Genomic DNA, 20,425 nt, shown 5'->3' with positions numbered 1-20,425 from the left:
GGCCTCAGCCACAAATTCCTCTTGGCAACAGCCCAGTAGGGGTAGGAGTTTACCCCGGTGCCATAACCATGGCGACGACAGCCACGCCCTCCCCACACCTGACCTCAGACTGCTCCAGCAACTCAGCCAGCCCTGAACCGGCCATCCCCGTCATCCAGAGCACATACGTGGTGAAGTCCGAGCCAGTTGGAGGCAGCAATGGCGGCAGAGTTAGAGCCTTGGCTCTGCCCAGCGATCCTGCCAATGGAGACGAGGACATGGACATGTACGAAGACTTCGATGATGAGCCGAAGTCAGACTATAGCAGTGACCGTGAGACGCGGGAGGTCATCAGTGCCAACTGAGTGTTCTCAGGGTGTGAGTTGTAAAAAGAGAAAAGTTTAAAACTCCTGTTATACTCAGAAACACTTTTTAAGAAACATAGTTTATTACAGAGACCTTCAGGCAAACATTTAGGACATGCTGCGTCATGCGCTGAGCATGCCCACACAGGACACACACTCAGCGGACATGCTCAGAAAGTTATGGACAGTTTATTGATGGATGTCAAGTTGAAGAACACGGCTGGAGAATGTGACCGGAGAGCACAAGCCGAAGAGACACTCAGACATCCAGCTGACGACGACCTTCAGTTTTCCGACACGCCGACAATCTTAACAGGAGTAAACAAGAGCTAGGAGAGCGAGAGTGAGAGAGAATGGGAAACAGAACAAATGAACGACAAACACATTGCTGTGTGGTTTGTAAAGAGCATGCATAGATTTTGAAGCATCAGGAATTGGTCTTCAAACTCTATTTGGTCTTAAATGTTTAAGGAGTGAATTCGTTTTTATCATTATGTATTTACATTTTTTGTGTTTTCTTTTTTGTTGTTGTTTTTGTTCTATAGACTTTTTTTCTGACAGGTCACTGCCTGTACAAACTCTGGACTGTCGGAACTTGAAATTTGAAAAGTTTTAATATAAATCTTAGCTCTTGTAATCTTATAGTCTTACTTTTGTTTTCTTACATTTACAGTGCATCGACATCTTGTTTCTGACAAACTGCTTACATAACTGTTAGATCTTTTTTTTTAAATATCCCAGCTCAGGTATGATGTGCCAGCTTGTGAATGTGTTTTGTTTTGTTTGTGTTCATATAAAAAGAGTGGTAGGACTTTTTTAGACTGTCAAGAAATATGGGGAGCAACATCCCTTATATATCTATTATTATTATTATTATTATTATTATTATTATTATTATTATTATTATTATTAGTACCCAGACATTGTACGGATTTAATTAAAATGTGCCAAACCTCCATTCACATTCACTCTGGATGTCGTAGTCTTAACTTCTAATGCTGCAAAAAAGTCTTATACAATCAGCTGTCTCTATCTGATGAGATGAATTCCTGCTTGGTACCTGCTGGACTCCCTCCTCAGGGAAGATTTGTTTTCATCGCACTGCCTCAGTCATTCACACACATGCACACATTTCGCGTCACTCAGTGGCAGACCCTCCGGCTTTTAGAAGAGTAGCATTTTTAATGAGTCTGTTCCTCTATTCCATTGTAGAAGTGCTTTCCAGAACCACATTGCCCATAGTTCCTTGAGGCCAAACACTTATCACGATATGCAACAAATGCAGCGCAGTATGGCGGACTGAAGCCTGACTTCGATCATTTGTTGAGTCATGCTATGGTTTGATTTCTACCTTAATATACACTTAATATATAATTATAATTCAGTCTTAAAAATGAACCTTCCGCATCATAACGAAGGGGAAGAAGCAGCCCCACGAAGAACATATACTGTAGGATAAGAGTTATTAACTGTGTTTTCAATCGGTACAAAGATGTTCATTATGTTAATATTTGTATTAGTTTGTTAATATTTGTTTAACGTCTTCTCTGCATCATGTGGGAAAGATACACCAAATTGTTTGAAAAAAAAAATTATATAGTTGCAAATGAATGGTACTTATAGGTCTGTTATTTCGAAAAGGGTACCTTTTTCTACATCGCATGTATATTTTGAAGACAAGTAAATTATTAAGAGAAGAATGGAGGAAAAAATGGTGCATCATTTTCTCTCAGTCGCAACCATTGGTGGGATCACACAAGTTTTCCACAGTCTGGGGCGAGATGTTCCTCTTTCGTCGCGGCGAGGCCCAGTGGTTAGCACAATGCTGGGTTTGAACGATTTTTTCCTCCATTTTACTCAGATGTCACATTCTTTCTCTAAAACGTTTTTTTTCTTTTTTTACTTCTTTTGTCTATTTTCACCATCCTCTCTGCAAATTGAACACGTTTCCATTTTGGACACCTGTGACCTCAGGTGGTTTCCGGGTGCTGTGTTCAGCTGCGTTCTGACTCCATATTACTATTTGTGACCTTATCTGGCAATTCTTACATTGGTTTTTGCTCCCGGGGAAAAGGTCTCATACATATAGATTTCAGTTAGTGTCATACACATCCTAAGCACTGGATATAAATAGTATTTTTTTTTCCTTTTTATTTTCTTTCCAGTATTGACTAATGTGAAATTGTTGTTTGATTTTCAACATGCTAAATTAGAACAGTCAAAAGTCTCTTTTGAGGAAGCCTCGTACATGCCAGGCACCAGTATAATGCCATTTTCTCTAGAAGCATTTCATTTATTTAAACAAACGATGTTGCCTAAAGTGGTCCCTTCACCTCTGATCCCTTTCAGGTAACCTCATGCTCTTGTCAGTTGTGTCCAGTTTCTGACGTCTTTTGGTCACACACACATTTTTTTTGTTTTTGTGATGAGTATTGTATTTGAAATTCAACTGTGCGTTTTAACATTTCATTGTATTTATTAGCCAGCTTTGGCTCTAAAAAGTGTCAGTACAAACTTGGTGAGAAAGACAATCAAAAAAATAATAATAAATAAATAAAAAGTTAAGGTGACATTTTCTTTACTAAAATGCTTCTTTGACTTTTGTGCAACATTGAGAAATGAACATGTCATGAAACCGATTATTTGTAGTGAAACACTTTTAGATTTAGATTCAACTTTATTGTCATTGCACGGTACAAGTACATATACAACGAAATGCAGTTTAGCATCTAACCAGAAGTGCAAAAAAATGGCAAATAAAGTGCAGAGATGAAAATGTAAATAAATATGAAGTACAGTTAGAAATATACATGGCATATAAATGGAAATATAAATGGAATATAAACAGTATTAAGAGGTAAGGTATGATATAAGAAGGATGAATACACTGAGCAAGATAAATATATAAAAATATGAATACACCATAGGTGGGATAATACAGTAGGAATAAGTTAAGTGCAAATGTACAAATGTTCAAATGTGCAAATGTGCAAATGTGCAAATGTACAAATGTTCAAATGTGCAAATGTTCAGTGGATGTGCAAATGTTCAGTGAATTACCAAGATGGCGGCGCGTGCACAACGCGAGGCTCAGCATCTCCCCAGTGAAACAGTGTGTCATTTGTGTCTGAAAGTGCCGTGCCCACGTTTCAGGTAACTGCATGAATTCTTATTTCCATTACTCTAGATAGTGCCCTAACTTTCCAAGGATCTAATAATTTCCAACACAAGGATTTCTGTTTTTAATATTAAGCTGTTCCATTTGGTCTTATATTTTGGTGGCCCATTACCGTAAATGTGGCCTATTGTTCCATTGTGTGTGTGTGTGTGTGAGGTAACGCCACACATTCTGAATGTGCTGTGGTGTATACGCCATGGCGCCGGCACTCGCTGCAGCCAATCCCAGCGTTTTCAGAGAGAGAAACAGAGAGCTCAGCCATATGCAGCCACATCATAAATCTAATTGTAATTCCCAAATCAACTGTAGCGTCACCCTGTGAGGGGCGCCTGCAAGTTTGTCACACACTCCATTTATTTGGGAGGGGTGTTTAAAATCAGATTTGTGCTGTTGCAATGTTAATCTCATTAAATAAGTCATCATCATATACATTTCCTTCTCCCTATCTGCAGGATGAACATTTAGCTGTTTGCAAGTGAACAGAATGTTTCTCTTTGTGCTTGGTTGAGCTTTCAGCACCTTAAACTAGCTCAATGCAATTGCTCAAAACTCACAATCGTAGTATGTGCTGCACATACAAGCTTTATTAATCTCTGAAAGAAACTGATGTAATCCTCAAGTTCCACTTAGTTTCCCGGTTGTTAAAGCTGCTGGCTGCTACATACAGATTAGGTGTCAGAACAGCAGAATAGTCATGTTGACCTAATGTCATAGCTGTGGCTTCAACACATTTTGGTTAACATTCCATTCAGCTTGTTTTGACACATAAACAAAGTAATAAGGGTTTTCCACCAAAAAGTTGAATTTCCTTTGTTAAAAATGAAAAATAAAATAAAATGATATGTTATTATTTTCCAAATGAAAAACAATTGTTGTAAATGGCGACCCCTTCTTCAAACATTTAAAATCAACATAAAAAAAAACATTACAGCCTCCATACTGCCTTCCCACTGTCTGTGAGCCCCAGCATTCACATTCAACTCTGGACAGCGTCATTTACACCATGTTTTTAGCCTTTCTGTGCAGCTCTCTGGAGTTCTCACATTGTTCACAAGTTATCACGATAGCTGCAGCAGTAACTAGGAGGATATCAGAGGTTTAGACTAAAAACATTGTGTAAATTACACTGTTTCAAGTCAAACATGAATGTTGGGGCTTACGGTGACTCGGATGACACAAGAGGAGCAGTATGGAGGCATTTTCTTTTTATTTCCTGTTGATTTTTTACATTTAAAGAAGTGGTACGCATTTACTTCTTACATTTTTGGGTGAACCATCCCTTTAATGGGGCTGTTGCTCCAACCTGTAAAAGGGACAACCATAACTCCATGTGCCTGATGTGCTAAAATATAAATATATTTTTAATTATTGTTTGGTTACCTACTACTTGGCCCCTACTACCTTCACATGTACCTGTTTGACTAGTCTGATGCTCATCATGCTCTCCATCCCAATCTGGTCTTGAAACTTGTGTTTGTCTTTCATCTTGAATTGAATTATTAGAATCAGCAATCGCACCAAATGTCAACAGCTTTTTTCATTCAAAGTTGCCTGCTCACTGTTAAACTTAACTCTTAAACAGCAAGTAACTCACATACACTTTTTGTATTCAACAATGCCCATCCTTTAAATTCTAATCGAGTTGATTCATATGTTTTTATCTCTAACAAAAAAAAAAACAATCGCAGGTGATGCCCAGGTTTTGTGAATCAATCACTACACATGTAACTGGTGACATCTACGGAAAATTCAAACTTTCTCTCTCTCTCTAGCGCAGTTTTCAGACTTGACCTATGGGTAAAGTCTGGATAATTGGCTACGGAGTTCACCCAGAGTTTGCATTTCACACATGTACAACAAAGCGGAAGGTTCTCCGCACAGATGTATTCTCAACAGCATCAGATCCTCTGCGTTATTCAGGCGAGAGGTGGAGCAGCCGATTGAGGGGGAACCCCTACTGGATTCACACTTTGGCTTCTCCTGGATTTCTACAGACGATATACTAGGAGGTCTGGTGGATAAAGTCTGCAGAAACTACGGAGCGTCGCACTCAGAGATCTGCTGGTTCTCTTGCCGTCTGGCCAGTGACACATTCCCGCTCAAAGCTCAGCTGTCTTTGGCTCCATCTTGCAAACCTCCGTTCCTGCTTTGCCGCCAGCCTCCGCCTGCAAGAACCCTCATCTCCTCAATCAATCATGAATTAATCACTTGTACCTGTGTTCTGCATTTAGCTTCCCCCTGGACATAACACCCATTTTATGATGGTGGAACCATTATACACTTTCTCTAACACGCACCAAGCGTTAGCGGCACAGGGGAAATTTTGGTTCAGTAACTTGCCGAAGAGTATCCTTGGATCCTTTGGCAGCTCTGCAGGTCAATGGGGTGTCGCTGTGGGCAACTTGAACGCAGCCTTGGGCTGGTCTTTGCTCATACCTAACATACAAATAAAGAAAAAGGTTAAAACTAGATATTGCATGGTAAAGAGAGAGGGTTTGCCTTGTTATCAGGATAATTTTTTTTTTCTCAAGTGAGGAAGACATTGACATAGTGATCAATTGAGCAGTAATTACAAAGGCTTTGATTTCACCTTTCTTTTCTCACAGGTTTCTGGCATGTGTGGAGATGATGAGGCATAATGACACTCTTTCTTCATGAAAGCTCGGTTGTAGATGGAAGCCCCAGGCAAATTCACTTTTTGGCTTCTAAAAATCATCTTGAAGAGTACAGAGAACAAAATCTTTTTTTCTCTTCTTACCGATCAGGCCTCTAGATCAAGAGAATAACAATTTGCTATTACAAAGGAGGAGCCCTCTTCAAATGTGTTGGGGAGGCTCCATCTATGAGGCATCAAAGCCACACTGTTTATGATCATGGAGGCTCCACTAGTCATTAAATTACACTCACTGGTTACAGTCATCCTCTTTGAGCTGAGAGCTGATGATGCTTAACCATTCAATGCTCTTGATTCAAAAAGGGAATAATTGACCCCTTGCACTTGCCTTGAGTTTATCGTATGTCAGGATGAGCACTGTGTTTTTGATTTTAAAGATAAAGAGTAGAAGTTTGCATTTATTTATTGAAATCAAGACTAACTGGTGTGATGATGGATTTCCACGTAACGCATAGATCAAAAACACTAAAAGGTTTTGGTTGTAGTGGTTAAGAACTGATTCTTTCCTATGACTTTACATCACACTGCTAGTTCGTACTGTTCCAAGCATTGTTCTCTCGTGGACCTTACTGCAAAACGTCCCAAAACTTACAACTCTATGGTAGATCACTCAAGAGATTAGGAAAATTAGGTTGGAACAATTCAACCAAAGGTGGAACATGAATGCAAGAATCCTAAATGATAACAGTTTAGCTTTTATTAATTAAGAATATCCTTCAGTGAAATCCAGCCAATATCACTGAAACCCACAAATCTCCACCTCCTGGTGTTGCTCCAGGATAGATCAGGTGAAGACTAAAGTAAGTATCCTCTGGGGACTATGAAGATCTGCAAATTAAATAAATAAATACACAACTATAAATCTAAGATATGGATCACATCTGACTGACAGTCAAACACCCTGACATCGCCTCAAAGGTAGGGTTGCAAAATTGTATCTGAAACACTAATAATAACTTAATTTGGACCGGCTGAAATGATGGGTCAGCCTTATATGTCATATAAGACTGTAAATATATATATAGGGGCGGTAGGGGCGGTAAATATATATATAGGGGCGGTGTGGCCTAGGGGGTAGAGTGCTCGTACTCCAACAAGAAGGTTGCCGGTTCAAACCCCACTCTTCCCCATCTGCATGCCAAAGTTTCCTTGACAAGAAACTGAACCCCTAAATGGTGTACTAATTGTAGGTCGCTTTGGACAAAAGCGTCAGCCAAATGACATGTAATGTTATGTTGATATGTAACAGCATCTAACAAAATTATGAATAAAAAAATCCCCAATGCTAACATGCTAGTTTTAGTACTAATGATTGGTTGGGTTCATTATGATAGAGTTAAATGTTTTCTTTGAGGTGATTCAGACACGGAATAGTTGATGTCAAGCTCCTCTTTGGTCTCTCTCCTAGCCTCTAGCAGTTGTCAGTCAGTGCACGTTCATGTTAGCATGGGGGCATAGCTATGACATGAGGGCTGATCACAGTGCAGCCTGCTTTGGCTAGCTTTTCCAGTCTTACAAACCCTAGCTCTAAATATAAACACTTAATTCAAGTAATTGCTACAGACAATTAGTAGAAATTCAAACCCACCTGCCTTTGTGTGTCGTGATTGGTTGTTGTCTGAAGCCATGTTATCCACTGGCAACCTGAATGATATGTGTGCCCGGCTACTTGCCCAATGATAGCTGGCCGTGGGCTCAAGGTTAAGCATTATAATTAAGGGATGGATAAAGCATGTGTTTATTGTATCCCTGAAATTAAAAGTGTGACCAAAGAAAAATATTTCTCCTCATTTGATTGCACTGCTAAACTTATTACTTTAATTTTGAGAAACACTGTACTGTATGTGAGCGTCATTGTAAAACCTCCCCTTGAATGCATTGTTGGACAATTCTTAGCTAATGAAAATTGACAAAGATTGTAAATTGGGATGGGGTTTATGAAAATCCCTAAGGTCAGTAGCCTTGGGAGGCCTTCAACAATAACTAAAAAGCTAAATGAAACTCCTGAATAAAAGGAAATCGAATAAAAAAAACTCTTTGAAAAGAGTTGCTTCAGCTGTGTCTCTGTTTCCCAGTCTTTGAAACATTGCATAAAGGACTATACAGCTTCTTTTAATGCAGTTAGAAATGAAAAAAATAAAACTTACATCCCTTATTCAGGAAAATAGGCAACGGACAAAAGGCCAATTTTTTCCTTTTTGAGGCAAAGTCCTTGTCATTTTAAGTGCATTAGTCCGCAAATTAAATATTATATGTTTAACGAAAAATGCCACTTTGAAAGCAGTTGGATTGTTTGACTCAAAGACTCGGCTGCAGCCTTGATGAGTGGAACTGTGTGCGACCATGAAGAGGTAAAGAACGCCATTGTTGCTAGTGCGCCCCTCATTTGACCTGCTGTCATCCTTTTGTGCTTGCCTCACAGAGGAAGACACTAGACACAGTCACGCAGAGGAGGAAACTTAGACATTTCAGAGCATGTTGCATCCATTTTGCATGCTCTAATGTGTTTATTTCATCAACTTATTGTTCATTATTCTAAATGGTGTCCAGCACTACAGGCTACCAGTTTGTAGACAACAACCTTGGATTGTCTGTGTTACATCAACCCTGAATCTCTCTTCCCATGACAACAACAGCATTTAAACACACTACAACAACACTTCATATTAGCTGTTTGGGTTATTTCACCCTTTTCTCCTACAAAATCAATGCTTTTAACCCTAAACCTTTATTGCTAATATTTCTCAAGCGATAATTGAGAGGCGTTACGCTTGGAATGTGAAGGTTCAACTGCAAGTACAGTGGTCCAAAATAAGCAAAGTTCGAAATCTGGTCCAATCAGGTCTGTGTCTCCCGGCTGGGTTGGAGATGTGTAACCATGGGTTGGGTTCGGGTAGAACATTTCAGGGTCTTTTCAGGTTTGGAGACCAATTTCTGGAACCTTGGTGAACTCGTGGACAGACATATGCAAGTGCAACATCAGACTGTGAGGGAGTCACATTAAAAATGGGGACACATTTTCTCTACTCACATCCTGATTGTTCAAACAATATGACCCCAGTCTTGCAGTTGAACTGTGGCACCCTGACAGCCTCAAAAGCCAAAGACCTTGTTTCATAGAGCAACGATCTGAGAGGGAAGTTGTATTTAACGACGACAATGAAATTGAAGTCGTGGTAGGTTGTGTATATATTATGCACCACTGCTAGCTCACAGCCAGAGTTATTTTCAACACTTTGACATGAGGGCGACAGAGTGGGATGTATCAGTTGCATGTTTTCAAAGTGACTTGATGTTCTTTAAACTTTTTTGTTTTCAGTAAATCTCAGCCTCATTTTAAAGGTAACTTTACAACCAAAAGAACTGGAGAATTATAACACAACATAATAATGATAACGAACCAAAGTCACAACGACTCAAACAGTGTAGAAATGAGATGGTTTTAAAGATAATGTTAGGATCAAGATACTCAGAACTATTATTCATGTGTGGTGATAAAGTGTCTTCATCGAAAATCCCATTGCAAATGGGCAAACTCCATCCTCTAATGAAAAATGTCATGTGATGTGATCAAAAGTTCTAGAACAGCTACTAAACCTTGGACTGTGTGGGGAGTTTTTGTCAACTTCTTTTTCCATAGTTAAGAGTGAACTTTCATGTGCCGTTTTACTGTCTAACTTTTTCATTTGTTTTCCTTTAAGTATCCGCTGTTGGCAACTAAAGCCTGATTAAGGGCTTCATGATTATGTTTAGGCAACTGAAAGCACTTGGTTAAGGTTCAGGAAACATTGTGGTTATGACAAATATATCACAAGGTTAGGCAACCAAAGCACTTTGTTGAATATAGAGAAAGGTTATGGTCTTGGTAGAATATTGAAAAAGTCAGCGGTGATTTGGAGGATTAGACTGTCGAACTAATGAGCTTTGTACTGTCTGCATCCACTCCGCCTTCCTCCCCACAAAGTTTCACTGCAGTATAACAGCACTGTGTCCTGCACAAGAGCAAAACCATCATCAGTCAACATAATCCAGGTGGCATTACATTTCCTACTGAACGTCGTATGAAAAACTAGTTTGAGCATGATTCATAATCAACAGGATTTGAGCGTGAACTTCATACAACACAGCAGCTTTGACAACTTTGTTAAAGGACATATATTGCTCACATTTTGTTGAAGTGCTTGGTTACAAGTGGCAAATAATCCACTTCTGTGCAGTCTGGGAGGGGGATTCCTCCCTTGTTTGGGCTTCAATTGTTTTTTAACACGATTAGACAAATTTTAATTTGTGAATATGATTTTTAGATCAAATTGTTGTTCATTTTAATTTGGGTTATAACTTGAAAAGGTATAAATGCTCTTATTTTCAGAAGACACATCACTATCCTGCCCACTCTGTTGTAATTGGTCAACCTGTCCCAGTGCATGTAGGAAATGTCTGCTTCGGCTCTCACTTTACCTGGCTTTGTTAGGGGGCATGTCAGACTAGATAGTAATTGTAAATTGTGCAATTGTAGGGGATTATGATGTCACATGAAGTCATGATGATCCTGATGTGTCATACATGTAGTTTCAGGAGCTTCAGAACTAGTGTTTTCTAATGGGGAAAGGAACTCTCAATTTTATTCTAGCCTCAGATCACCAAAGTAAAATTTGACATACGTGAAACCTATAAATTACACTGCTCACTTCTGTCTTTTAATATCCTTTTATTTATCTGTAATCGCTCAATTTGACGTAGGTCTGAAGAATAAAACATTTTTTTAGGTTACAGTGTTCATTTTGTCATTGTTTAAAATGATGAGCACATGAATTCATAAAAGTCTTTTTTTTAAGTCTATATTTGAAAAATAAGAAGCATATATTGTGACACAGTATTTAAGTCGTCAGTTTTATTCATCACACTTAGTTTCATACTTGAGTAAAATATCAACACATACACACTTGGCCTTGGAGTTGATGTATCGTGTAGGCTACACATATTGTTCAAGCTTTCAGTTCACACATGTTACTGTCAGCCATATACTGCCTGGAGCGACTGACATTTTCTCTAATTGGTCATGCTATGTTAGCACACTGCACAGATAACAGAAATGTAAATAGATGAACGAGTTTAACAAAGCTTTGACATGTGTGTTCCTCTGAGGTGAAAACCAGACAATCGAGGGGATTCAGGAACACACACAGAGTCCCGCCTCCTCTGCCATCAATCTAAACATGCTAAACCTTTCCAACCATTATAGATGCATGACTCAATCATTAGAACATGCCTTTCAGTTACACACTGAGCTGAATGTTTTTTCAGTTTGGGGGCCAGGAATATATGCCCGCTCTTTTAAAAAACCCAAATGAACGTTACTGGTGCCGTCACTAATATTATAAAAGATTTCCTGTACTGTTCCTGCAATAAACCAAACCCCAAGCTTAAGTATTTGCCATATAAAAGGCTTCCTGCACTGTAAATCCATTATATCTGGTTTCTCAATTCAATTTAAATAACTAGTTCAAGGTCTTCTTATACGTCAAAATTAGCAAATTAATTTAACCCCCAAAAAAACAAGCTCTATAAACACATGCTAACTTGAATCAATAACTGTTCAATCAGACTAATAAACGTGAAAGATAGTTTTGCTTTGTTTGGCTCAAAGAGTCTCCAGCTGTTGCTGCTGTTGGACCCACTAACAGTCCACGGAGAACACGAAAAGCTAGGCTGCCTCCAGTCACCTTATTTAATTTAAAACACACTGCTTAGACGATTCATATACACACCATTATACACACACCAGCTTAAACTATTCTAACACTGTTTTCAAACACTATTGAATAAGGGTTGATACATTTGAAAAAGACAAATTGTTAGGGCAGAAACAGAACTAAAATAGAAATTCAATTAAATGAAAATTTGTTTTCGATCAGAATTGTTACAGGCACCGAACAAGGCAGAAAATAACCCTGTCATTGGTTTTATGATCAGGATCAGTATGTGTGGCTTTGTGCGATCCGGCGAAATGTGGGAACAATTAATGTGTGTCTGGCGTGAGCTTAATTTCAATTGGCCAAATATCCTTATTGGTATACTGACTGTGGTAAACAAATATTTAAAGAATCACAATGATAGGAAAACATATTAAGTCACGTTGCAGCCTCAAACAACAAACAATGGGGAGCACTATTATAAGCTCAGTCTGCGCCTTTCATTCTGCAGTGGATATTGTACAATGCATCAAAGATGGACGTGGTTCACATCAATGAAATCTACCCTTGGATTAACAGAAAAGGTAATGCTGAAATGTACTGGTGCCTCTGGTTTCCGTCCCTAGCTCGCTGTCAGTCCAAAATATTCCTCTTTCTTCTCAAAGTAGAAGGTTAGTCGTGCCGCGGCATATCTGGCAGGACAGCAGAGGACAGAAGAACGTGATGAGAGAACATGATCATCCTCCACATTTGCACTTTGTAAATATTGCGACATCCACAAAAGTAATTGGTCCTTAAGATGGAGGCACCATCTTAGTGTCTTATTTATTATACTTTACACTCTCATATTAATTACTAGCTTGTAACTTTATACAACAAAAATATGAGCAAGAATAATATGTATCAAGAAAAATTCCTTTGTATTTAATCTGATAAAGCATATCAAATAATGATCATTATCATATGCAATCCACGCAATGCAATAACCTTCAATACATACAACAATATTAGAATTTGAGGACCGGTCCTGGTAATTTTAAATGCATGATGACATTTGTCTCAACACTTCACACATATTGAAATACTAAATGTTAAATCGGTAGAATAAATTCAATGTGTATCTGATGTTTGTAGCACTAGTTGAAAATCTCTTTGACCGCCTCTTCTTGCAACTAACAGCCCAAGAGCTTTCAGAACATTCATTGAGCCTTGATGTGTTTTTCTAGTGTTCTCCACCGGTCACACAGGAGGCCGTGCTTGCCGCACAATGTGCTCCTGTGTTTGTTGTTTGCAAAACCTGAAAAACATAGCATCAACTCCCTCTTAAATAAAGCACGTGTGTCTGACAGCTCTGCCAAAGCCTCGGTGCATTTCAGAGCTTAACTGCAAAAAAAAAGTGTTTTTTGTATTTATTTTTTTCAACCATATTATTAATGCTTCAATAAATTTGATGTCTGAGTATGCTGTTGCCCTTGGCTATTATACTCTACCCTTTGAAATTAAGTGGAGTTTCAAAAGCACAGAAAATGGAGGTACAGAGAGGTTGTCCTTTAATCAGTGCTTTCATTGAACTCTTCAATGCAGAATCCGTTTTCTCTCACTTCTTGCTCAGTGAGACAAGAAATATAATTCAGACACATGCCATTTAGCTACTTGTGTTTCATCCCTCTGTTCCTCACCTGTGTCTCTGGGTAAAACTGCTCTCTAATTATTGTGTCAGTCTGGCTACTCTTGTCTGCTGTATGCAGTTTCCCTCTCGTACTGTCTTCACTTAAGGGTCATGTTGATAGAGATATGTTGTACAGTATGCGTCTCCCTTCATCCCAGTCCCTTAGAAATGTTGTTTTTATTCAGTTACACATGTTGGAGAGAATTTTAGAGGGGTAAAAATCCCTGCTGGTAGCCGTGCAGATCCAGCAGACGGTTTTCACCTCGCTCATTGTGGCTTGGCAAACTGAGATACGTGTTTTCTCTGGACAGTCGTGATTCTAAGTAAACCTTGTGCTGCAGCGGATGATTGACAGCTGAGTCCTGACTGGACAAAAGCAGCACCTGTTGGGCCGTTGCTAAGGGTTCATGGCCAATGTTCTGCAAAGAACATCACAGTCTCTTGTTATTATTAGTCAAAAGACTGGAAGAACAAGTATTTACTGAAATAAACTCAATCAAATGCTGATCCTGACTGTGTGTTTGTGTTCCGCCCCCCCCCCCCCCCCTGGTCGCAGCACACTCTTCCTTGCTGCAATTTGTGTGTGAATGTGGAAAAGTATTTGATCACAACAGTGGGTTTGAGTGACACAATGTCTGATATCCAGATGTCTGATATTTTGATGGAGAAACTTGAAGATTTCTTAAAATGTAGTAGGAGTATTGTTTTTCATTTGATTGTTCAAGACACATTAATTTAACATTTAAATAAATATTGGATCGGATTTAGGATGAACACAATGTTCAAAGAGCCAAAACCACTTATTGAGGTTTTAAATATTTAACAGATGGAATGGTTTGTCCCTGTAATCATTCTCAAACTTGACTTCTCAGTAACTGTGACCGATTTAACAGAATTGTGGCAGATACTATGAAGAACAGACAGAAAATGTATTTTCTACTGAGGTGTTGGTTTGCAGAGAGACATCCAAATACCGAGTCTCATTGAGATATTTGATTTGAAACAAACTCACTATTCACTATTATTCTGTTCACTACAAGTTTTTATCTTTATAATAAGTTATGATCTGTTTCTTTCCCTCTCCTCAGTTAGAAACGCATAAAAAACACTTGACTTTTGAACAAAACACCAAATGACCGGCCCTCTGTCACATTAATTATAGTGAATAATAATGTTTACACTAGCAGATGAAAAACAATGAAATACCACGTGATAACTATAAAAGTCATTAAATGGTCATTCACTCCGGTAAAGTGAAAAGAGTTTCAGTGTCAGCTTATCTAGAAAAGAAAAACCCCATAACGAAGTTTTGGTCCTAGCCTTTTGTTCTGATAATCAAATTAATTGTCACATCTACACCCTGCCTAAGTGAAATTATACTTGAGTGTAACCATTTTAAAGGACAGCAACCTTCACAGACAATCCCATTCAACCGTGTCTTCATTGAGGTCGACACCTAAAACTGGCGTGCTCAACGTTTATCATCAGCAGAGATGAAATTGAGATGTTTTTGTATTTAGCAGGAGAAGGGGAAAATGAACTCCCTTCCGCACAGGTATTCAGTTTCACAATGTGCTTTTGTGCACGATTCCCCCAATTTCGCAGTGAGGCTATTCCAAACAGTGGGCCTCCTCCTCGTTCATTTCCTCATAATAATGTCTTTGTCAAATTACGGCTCGCCTTGCCAACACGTCCACAAATCTAAACCGCTGACTCGCAGACACTTTCAACACATGAATAAAATCATGCAAGGAAAGTAAATACGGGAGGTGGAGGGAGGGCGGGGTGTGCATTCCCCTTGTGGCTCCCTATTGTCACATCTACATCTGGCCCTGGTTAAAGCACAAGGTCTGGGCGACGCCTGTCACTTGTTGGGAAGGCGGCGGAGATTTGGCTCAGGGGGATAACAGTGGGAGGAAAACCACGCACACACACACACACACACACACACACACGCACGCACGCACGCACGCACACATGCACACACGCACGCACGCACACACAGAGCGAGAGAGAGTCTCACTCTAACTTTTTATCTCTTTCCTCAACAGAACTTGTTTATCACAAAAGCATAAGGCAGCAGTGTTGTGTGTGTTTTCTTTCAGCAGATAAAGGAAATAAAAGTACATGGATAAGCTCAGGGAAAGCTTGTAGTCCTAACAAGTAAATGTAGTTAAAGCCATTCTTTTTTAATTACATTAAATGAATGAAGGAGGCCTCCTGCAGTGATTTCCAAACAGAGAATTGTTACCTGACTCTGCACAAACCTTTTAGCCTCCTTCAGCGTGTTGTTTTGGTTTTACAGTTCAATCCTAATGCTCTCAACATCATCTCCAGCAGCAGCGGTAAGGAGACTTGAACGTTGTGCATTCGATGTTCAGTAACTCACCAACAACAATCAGCTGAGCTAAACACATTCTTCATTCAGGAAGTTAAACAAGAAGGGCCAGTTGTTTTGGAATCTTTCGACTATGGTAAGTCAGAATTTGCATCACAAACAATAAAGGAACAAAAGAGATTTTTGATCGTCCATGTTGTTCAAATGGCATAAAGCATGAGTGTTGTATTAAGGAGGTTGGCAGGGTAGCGATACCTTCAAAAGTGAGGTCTGCTTCCCCATCGGCGCTGGTGCTCTAAGAGCTCATTTCGTAGTTTAACCCTCCAGTTAAAGAAGCGTAACCCGACCCTCGCCGTGCACTTTAGGACAACCTCAGCCAGCAGCTTAGGGGAGCAGACGTCTAGCAGGCGAACGTGGCCTCAGCCGGGGATGAGAGACGTATATGTAAGGGAGGACCGGCGGCGCAGGAACAATAGTGCCTCTGTGCCTCGGCACCCCTCTGGATCACATTTCCTCCGAGGTCCAGATCGAAATGAGGCGGGGGCCCTGTCGCTGATCTAACAAGTGGGCAGAGAAAGCCACACAGAGGGGAGGGTGCCGTATGTCAATAGTGATTATGATCACCATCACAACTGTGGCGGGTGTGGGGCGCACAGAGAAGGTAGAAAGGGGGGAAAAGAAGGGTGGAGGGGAAACTTTTTTTGCCCTCCTGAACTTTATTGTCTGGTTGCTGGTAGTGAGGAATGTCTCCTGGACTTGTTTAAAGATAACCATCATGATACACTTAGAAATAAAAGAAAAGCCTTTTTTTTCTGAAAGTCTTTGTGAAAGCTCGGCCTTTCATCTTTCCAGTGAGGAAAGAGAATTTCATGCGTAAATATTTTGTCTGCATTTAGTAGTGACAAGAGGAGCTGAAGACGTCTGCTGATGCTGCCGGTTTTACGCCAATTTCTAGATACACACATTCTTAAAACACGGCTGGAAAAAAAATTGAATATTTCCACACCCGAGTTCAGCTGGGCTCAAGCTCTCGATCTTTTATTGGAATTTCTCTGCCAACAAATTATTTGAAGCTCCTGTTTTTCTAAACACTGTATTAAAATACTGAGCGCGTCTGCAGGATGCATTTTTCCATTCGTGTGCATTGAGTGAGGTATGATTATAGCATACTGCAATAAGTTGGTCCAATGAGATTCTGAGGTTCTAACTCAGATGGTTAGTTTCATGTGTTTCCACATTAAACGGTTGTTGAGGTGGTGTTAATGTGAGGGTGTTGCTTCGTGTCAGGAGGATGTTGATTTATACACTGACAGTTTGTTACCTTTGTGATTTGTGCAGCATTGAGCACGAATAATAATCAACCATACAACAGAGTTAATGCAAAGTTTCAACCAGACACACGCTCTAGTTTAAAGGGAGCTTTAAGCTGCTGGCGTGAGGAGTACAAACCTTTGGAAGTCAAAGTCAATAGAGGAGAAGTGTGATTGCAGGATGGCCCAGAGACCCCAGAAGAAGTTGGATGCCTGAAAGAGGAGATAGAAAACATCAGAGCACCACATCAGTACTGGTGACTGGCTCCGACAGCATGTTGTCAAGGTGGCTGTTATCAATCACTTATAAAAAAAGACAATTCTTGAAAAGAGAAAATGTGCTTGCTATACTCTGTAGCAGTGAACCTCACGTCGGCTTTTGTCACTGTCAAAGTTGCAGAGCAATACATGTAAGTACTGATTTGAAAAGATAGAATTACATAGAGCACTGCAGAAGCAGACAGATAGCCAACGCAAGTTATATGTGTGAATGTTATGAATAGTGTTGATTTACACAGCATTGTTTTCATCAGCTTCAGCTTGCCTTCTAAGTGAAGTACTTTATTCTGCATTTGTTTTTGTTTTTTACATTATTGTGGTTTATTAACTACAGCCAAAACATAAATCCAGTGGTGTAGGAAGTGCTCACGCATTTAACTATTTGCTCATATATATGTTGTGGAGTAAAAGTGAGAAGTACCTAAACTAAAAACTACTGGTTCAGATGAAAATATATTTAAGTACCGTGACTTAGGAAATGTACTTTGTTCCTTTCCACCACTGCATAAAACATCACAATGTAATGATGCTGCAATTCTCAGGCACCCTTTTAATCTAATCTAAAAAAACACACTTCTTCTTGACCCCCCTGCAGGGAGGTCACAGCGGGGTCACATGTCTGCATCTTGCTCAAGAACACTTCAGCAGGGCAGGTGCTCGCTCACACAACCTGAACAGGAGCCATCTAATTAAATTACAGAATTATTAAGTACATGCAGTATGGGACTGGAATGTGTTTAAAGTGGTAACATCTGGCTTACGTTGGTGGTATACACTGTGGCACACTTCTGAGAGTTTCTAGGGAAGATTTTTTTCTAGCGGTATCTCATTTTCCTTTAGGTAAATATCGCAGGTGCTGTGTGGTTTCACTTATATCCGTCATGTTTTGGTACAATTCTCTGTGCCATAGACCGGAACTGTGGAGCTACACTGGCCTCCAGTTGTTGTGTTATAGCTGCTGCTTCCAGACGCATGCTACTCCGTCAGAATGACAAACCTCCACATTGAATGGTTCCCTCCTTAATGGCTTTGCTCACTTAGGCTTGCGGACTTCCATGCCTCCATAAATTGTTGTTGTTCTCCACCCTTATTGTAAATCTTCATGGTAGGACCACTAATAGCGAGTCCTAATAAGATCCAGACAGGCCTCTGTTTTGCGGCCCAGCGATATAATCACATTTTTATTTGATAATCAAATACAGGGGGGAATGAAATATTTGAAGAACGATGTGCGGTTTCCCCTTGGCTTTCTTCCCCTCCCTGGCAGATTTTCATCTCTAATCTCTGTCTTTAGCTGGAGAGAGAGAGATTGAGCGTGTTTCTATTATGATTAATAACTACTCTCCATTAAGTGGGCATTAGTCTAACACTAAGCAGAGGCCGTCGGTGACAGGGAGCCATTGAGAAAAACGAGGATGAGAGACGTGTGGGGAGAGTGACATCACAGAGCCCCAGGCCATAGCCCCGAACATCACAGGGGATCCCTGCGGAAGACAGGATGAGTGGTAAAGACCCCTCGGTGTCTTGGCACAGTTCACCCAGGATTTAAGTGTTGGCATCTGGCCAGGCTTTGTCAATGCCGCACAGCGGAGCCACACAGCCTCCCTCAGAGCTCACTGGTTTCCTTGGCTACTCAGTTTTCACCATTCATGTGTTTTATCATCTACCGAGACGGAACTATTGCGTGAATTCAATGTAGTTTGATTACTACGAGCAATTACATAGTGACACCAAAGGGATACAAAAGGATAAAATTACTTTTAATCAAATTCATAAAAGAACGATCACAAAAAACAGATAAAAAAAAAACAAAAAGGCAACAGATTGAATTAATAATTACGGCTGTTTTAAAAATTATCAATGTCGGTAAAAAGTAATGAACAAAATCTGCTCTTACCAAATGTGATGAGAGAAATGTTCAAATCTAATGAGATCTTCTATTTGGAGCAAATTAACTGTCAAATACTGCACGGACACGACTTTCACTGCATAACACAGGCTGCGATAACAATTATTTTCAGAAGCAATTAATCAGAACATCCAAAAGATTTCTTGTTTGATCTTTTTCAATGTCAGAAAAGAGTGAAAAATGTTCATCAGTTTCCAGGAGCCGTCTTTTTGAATTCAATTATTTTCATAGGGAAAACTATTGAAAACCTGCAGGCATTTAATTTAACGTCATAAAAAACCAAATCTTTCATTTGAGAGGCTGGAGCCAGTAAATGTTTGGCATTTTTTGGCACTAAAAAAGAGAAACATTTAATTGATTCTAAAAACTGTTTTCAAGTCATCATAATATTTGGTATTATCATAAGATGAGAAGAGAAACAATAAAAGGGACCTTGGATATTTTGTATCTTTTGTCTCTGGATAATTTTACATAAACTCAACATTTATTGGGCAAAATGAAGTTATACATGATTGTTTTTCAGAAACTATCCAGATTGAAACCATGAAAAACACACCCAGTGATTTTCTCAATCAACAGGCTCAGTATCCCTCCCTTTGAAACACGGCTCGTCAAAACGAGTGGAGCTGGAAACTTGGCTTGTTAAGCGTCAGTGATCAATTTCCCCAACATCCCTCGGGTCCTCCTCGGTTTGTCATAGAAAACCTGACTTCAATCAGCGTGATGTTATCGCTCCTCTCACTCCATTCCAGGCCGTATTTCTTTCCCCTCTGTTTCTCACTTCTCCCTCTCTGTCTGGCCGAGGCACGGGTTATTTTAAAAAGTAATATGCCTCCTCATCATTTCTGGGCTATTTCAAGAGACATTCACACCAGCCCCAAATTGGTCGCACAATTCAACATATTGTGTTGAGTTGTGGAAGCACTTTTTAGACGGATAGCTTGGCACCACTTGAGCCACCAAAGAATGAAAATTGTGGTAATGAGAAAAAATTATTTTGGCTTCTGTCTTTCACTTTTCCCCTAAGGCAG

At 39.7% G+C, this 20,425-nt stretch overlaps 2 protein-coding genes across 9 annotated transcripts in view; one reads left to right on the top strand and one right to left on the bottom strand.

Annotated features, from left to right (window-relative positions):
• LOC133954866 (transcription factor SOX-6-like) overlaps positions 1–2,922 on the top strand; it is a 101,021-nt gene extending 98,099 nt beyond the window's left edge. For all 4 annotated transcript variants that reach the window (XM_062389403.1, XM_062389402.1, XM_062389400.1 and 1 more), the window contains one exon: positions 2–2,922. In XM_062389403.1, the coding sequence (XP_062245387.1) occupies positions 2–344 (343 nt within the window). In that variant the 3' untranslated portion in view covers positions 345–2,922. The remainder of the gene's footprint in view (position 1) is intronic.
• Positions 2,923–3,001: 79 nt separating this feature from the next.
• zgc:113516 (uncharacterized protein LOC541449 homolog) overlaps positions 3,002–20,425 on the bottom strand; it is a 32,052-nt gene continuing 14,628 nt past the window's right edge. For 4 of the 5 annotated variants that reach the window (XM_062389404.1, XM_062389407.1, XM_062389408.1 and 1 more), the window contains 2 exons: positions 17,346–17,419; positions 3,002–5,958 (listed from right to left, as the gene is read on the bottom strand). In XM_062389404.1, the coding sequence (XP_062245388.1) occupies positions 5,826–5,958; positions 17,346–17,419 (207 nt within the window). In that variant the 3' untranslated portion in view covers positions 3,002–5,825. Of the gene's footprint in view, positions 5,959–11,072; positions 12,582–17,345; positions 17,420–20,425 lie in introns of those variants that run through there. The other variant, XM_062389405.1, reaches the window with a different exon arrangement.

The sequence above is a fragment of the Platichthys flesus genome, chromosome 6 (genome assembly GCF_949316205.1).
Source record: "Platichthys flesus chromosome 6, fPlaFle2.1, whole genome shotgun sequence".
Classification (NCBI taxonomy): Eukaryota; Metazoa; Chordata; class Actinopteri; order Pleuronectiformes; family Pleuronectidae; genus Platichthys; species Platichthys flesus.
The sequence above is the reverse complement of the archived record's forward strand: the minus strand, read 5'-3'. Positions and strand labels throughout refer to the sequence as shown.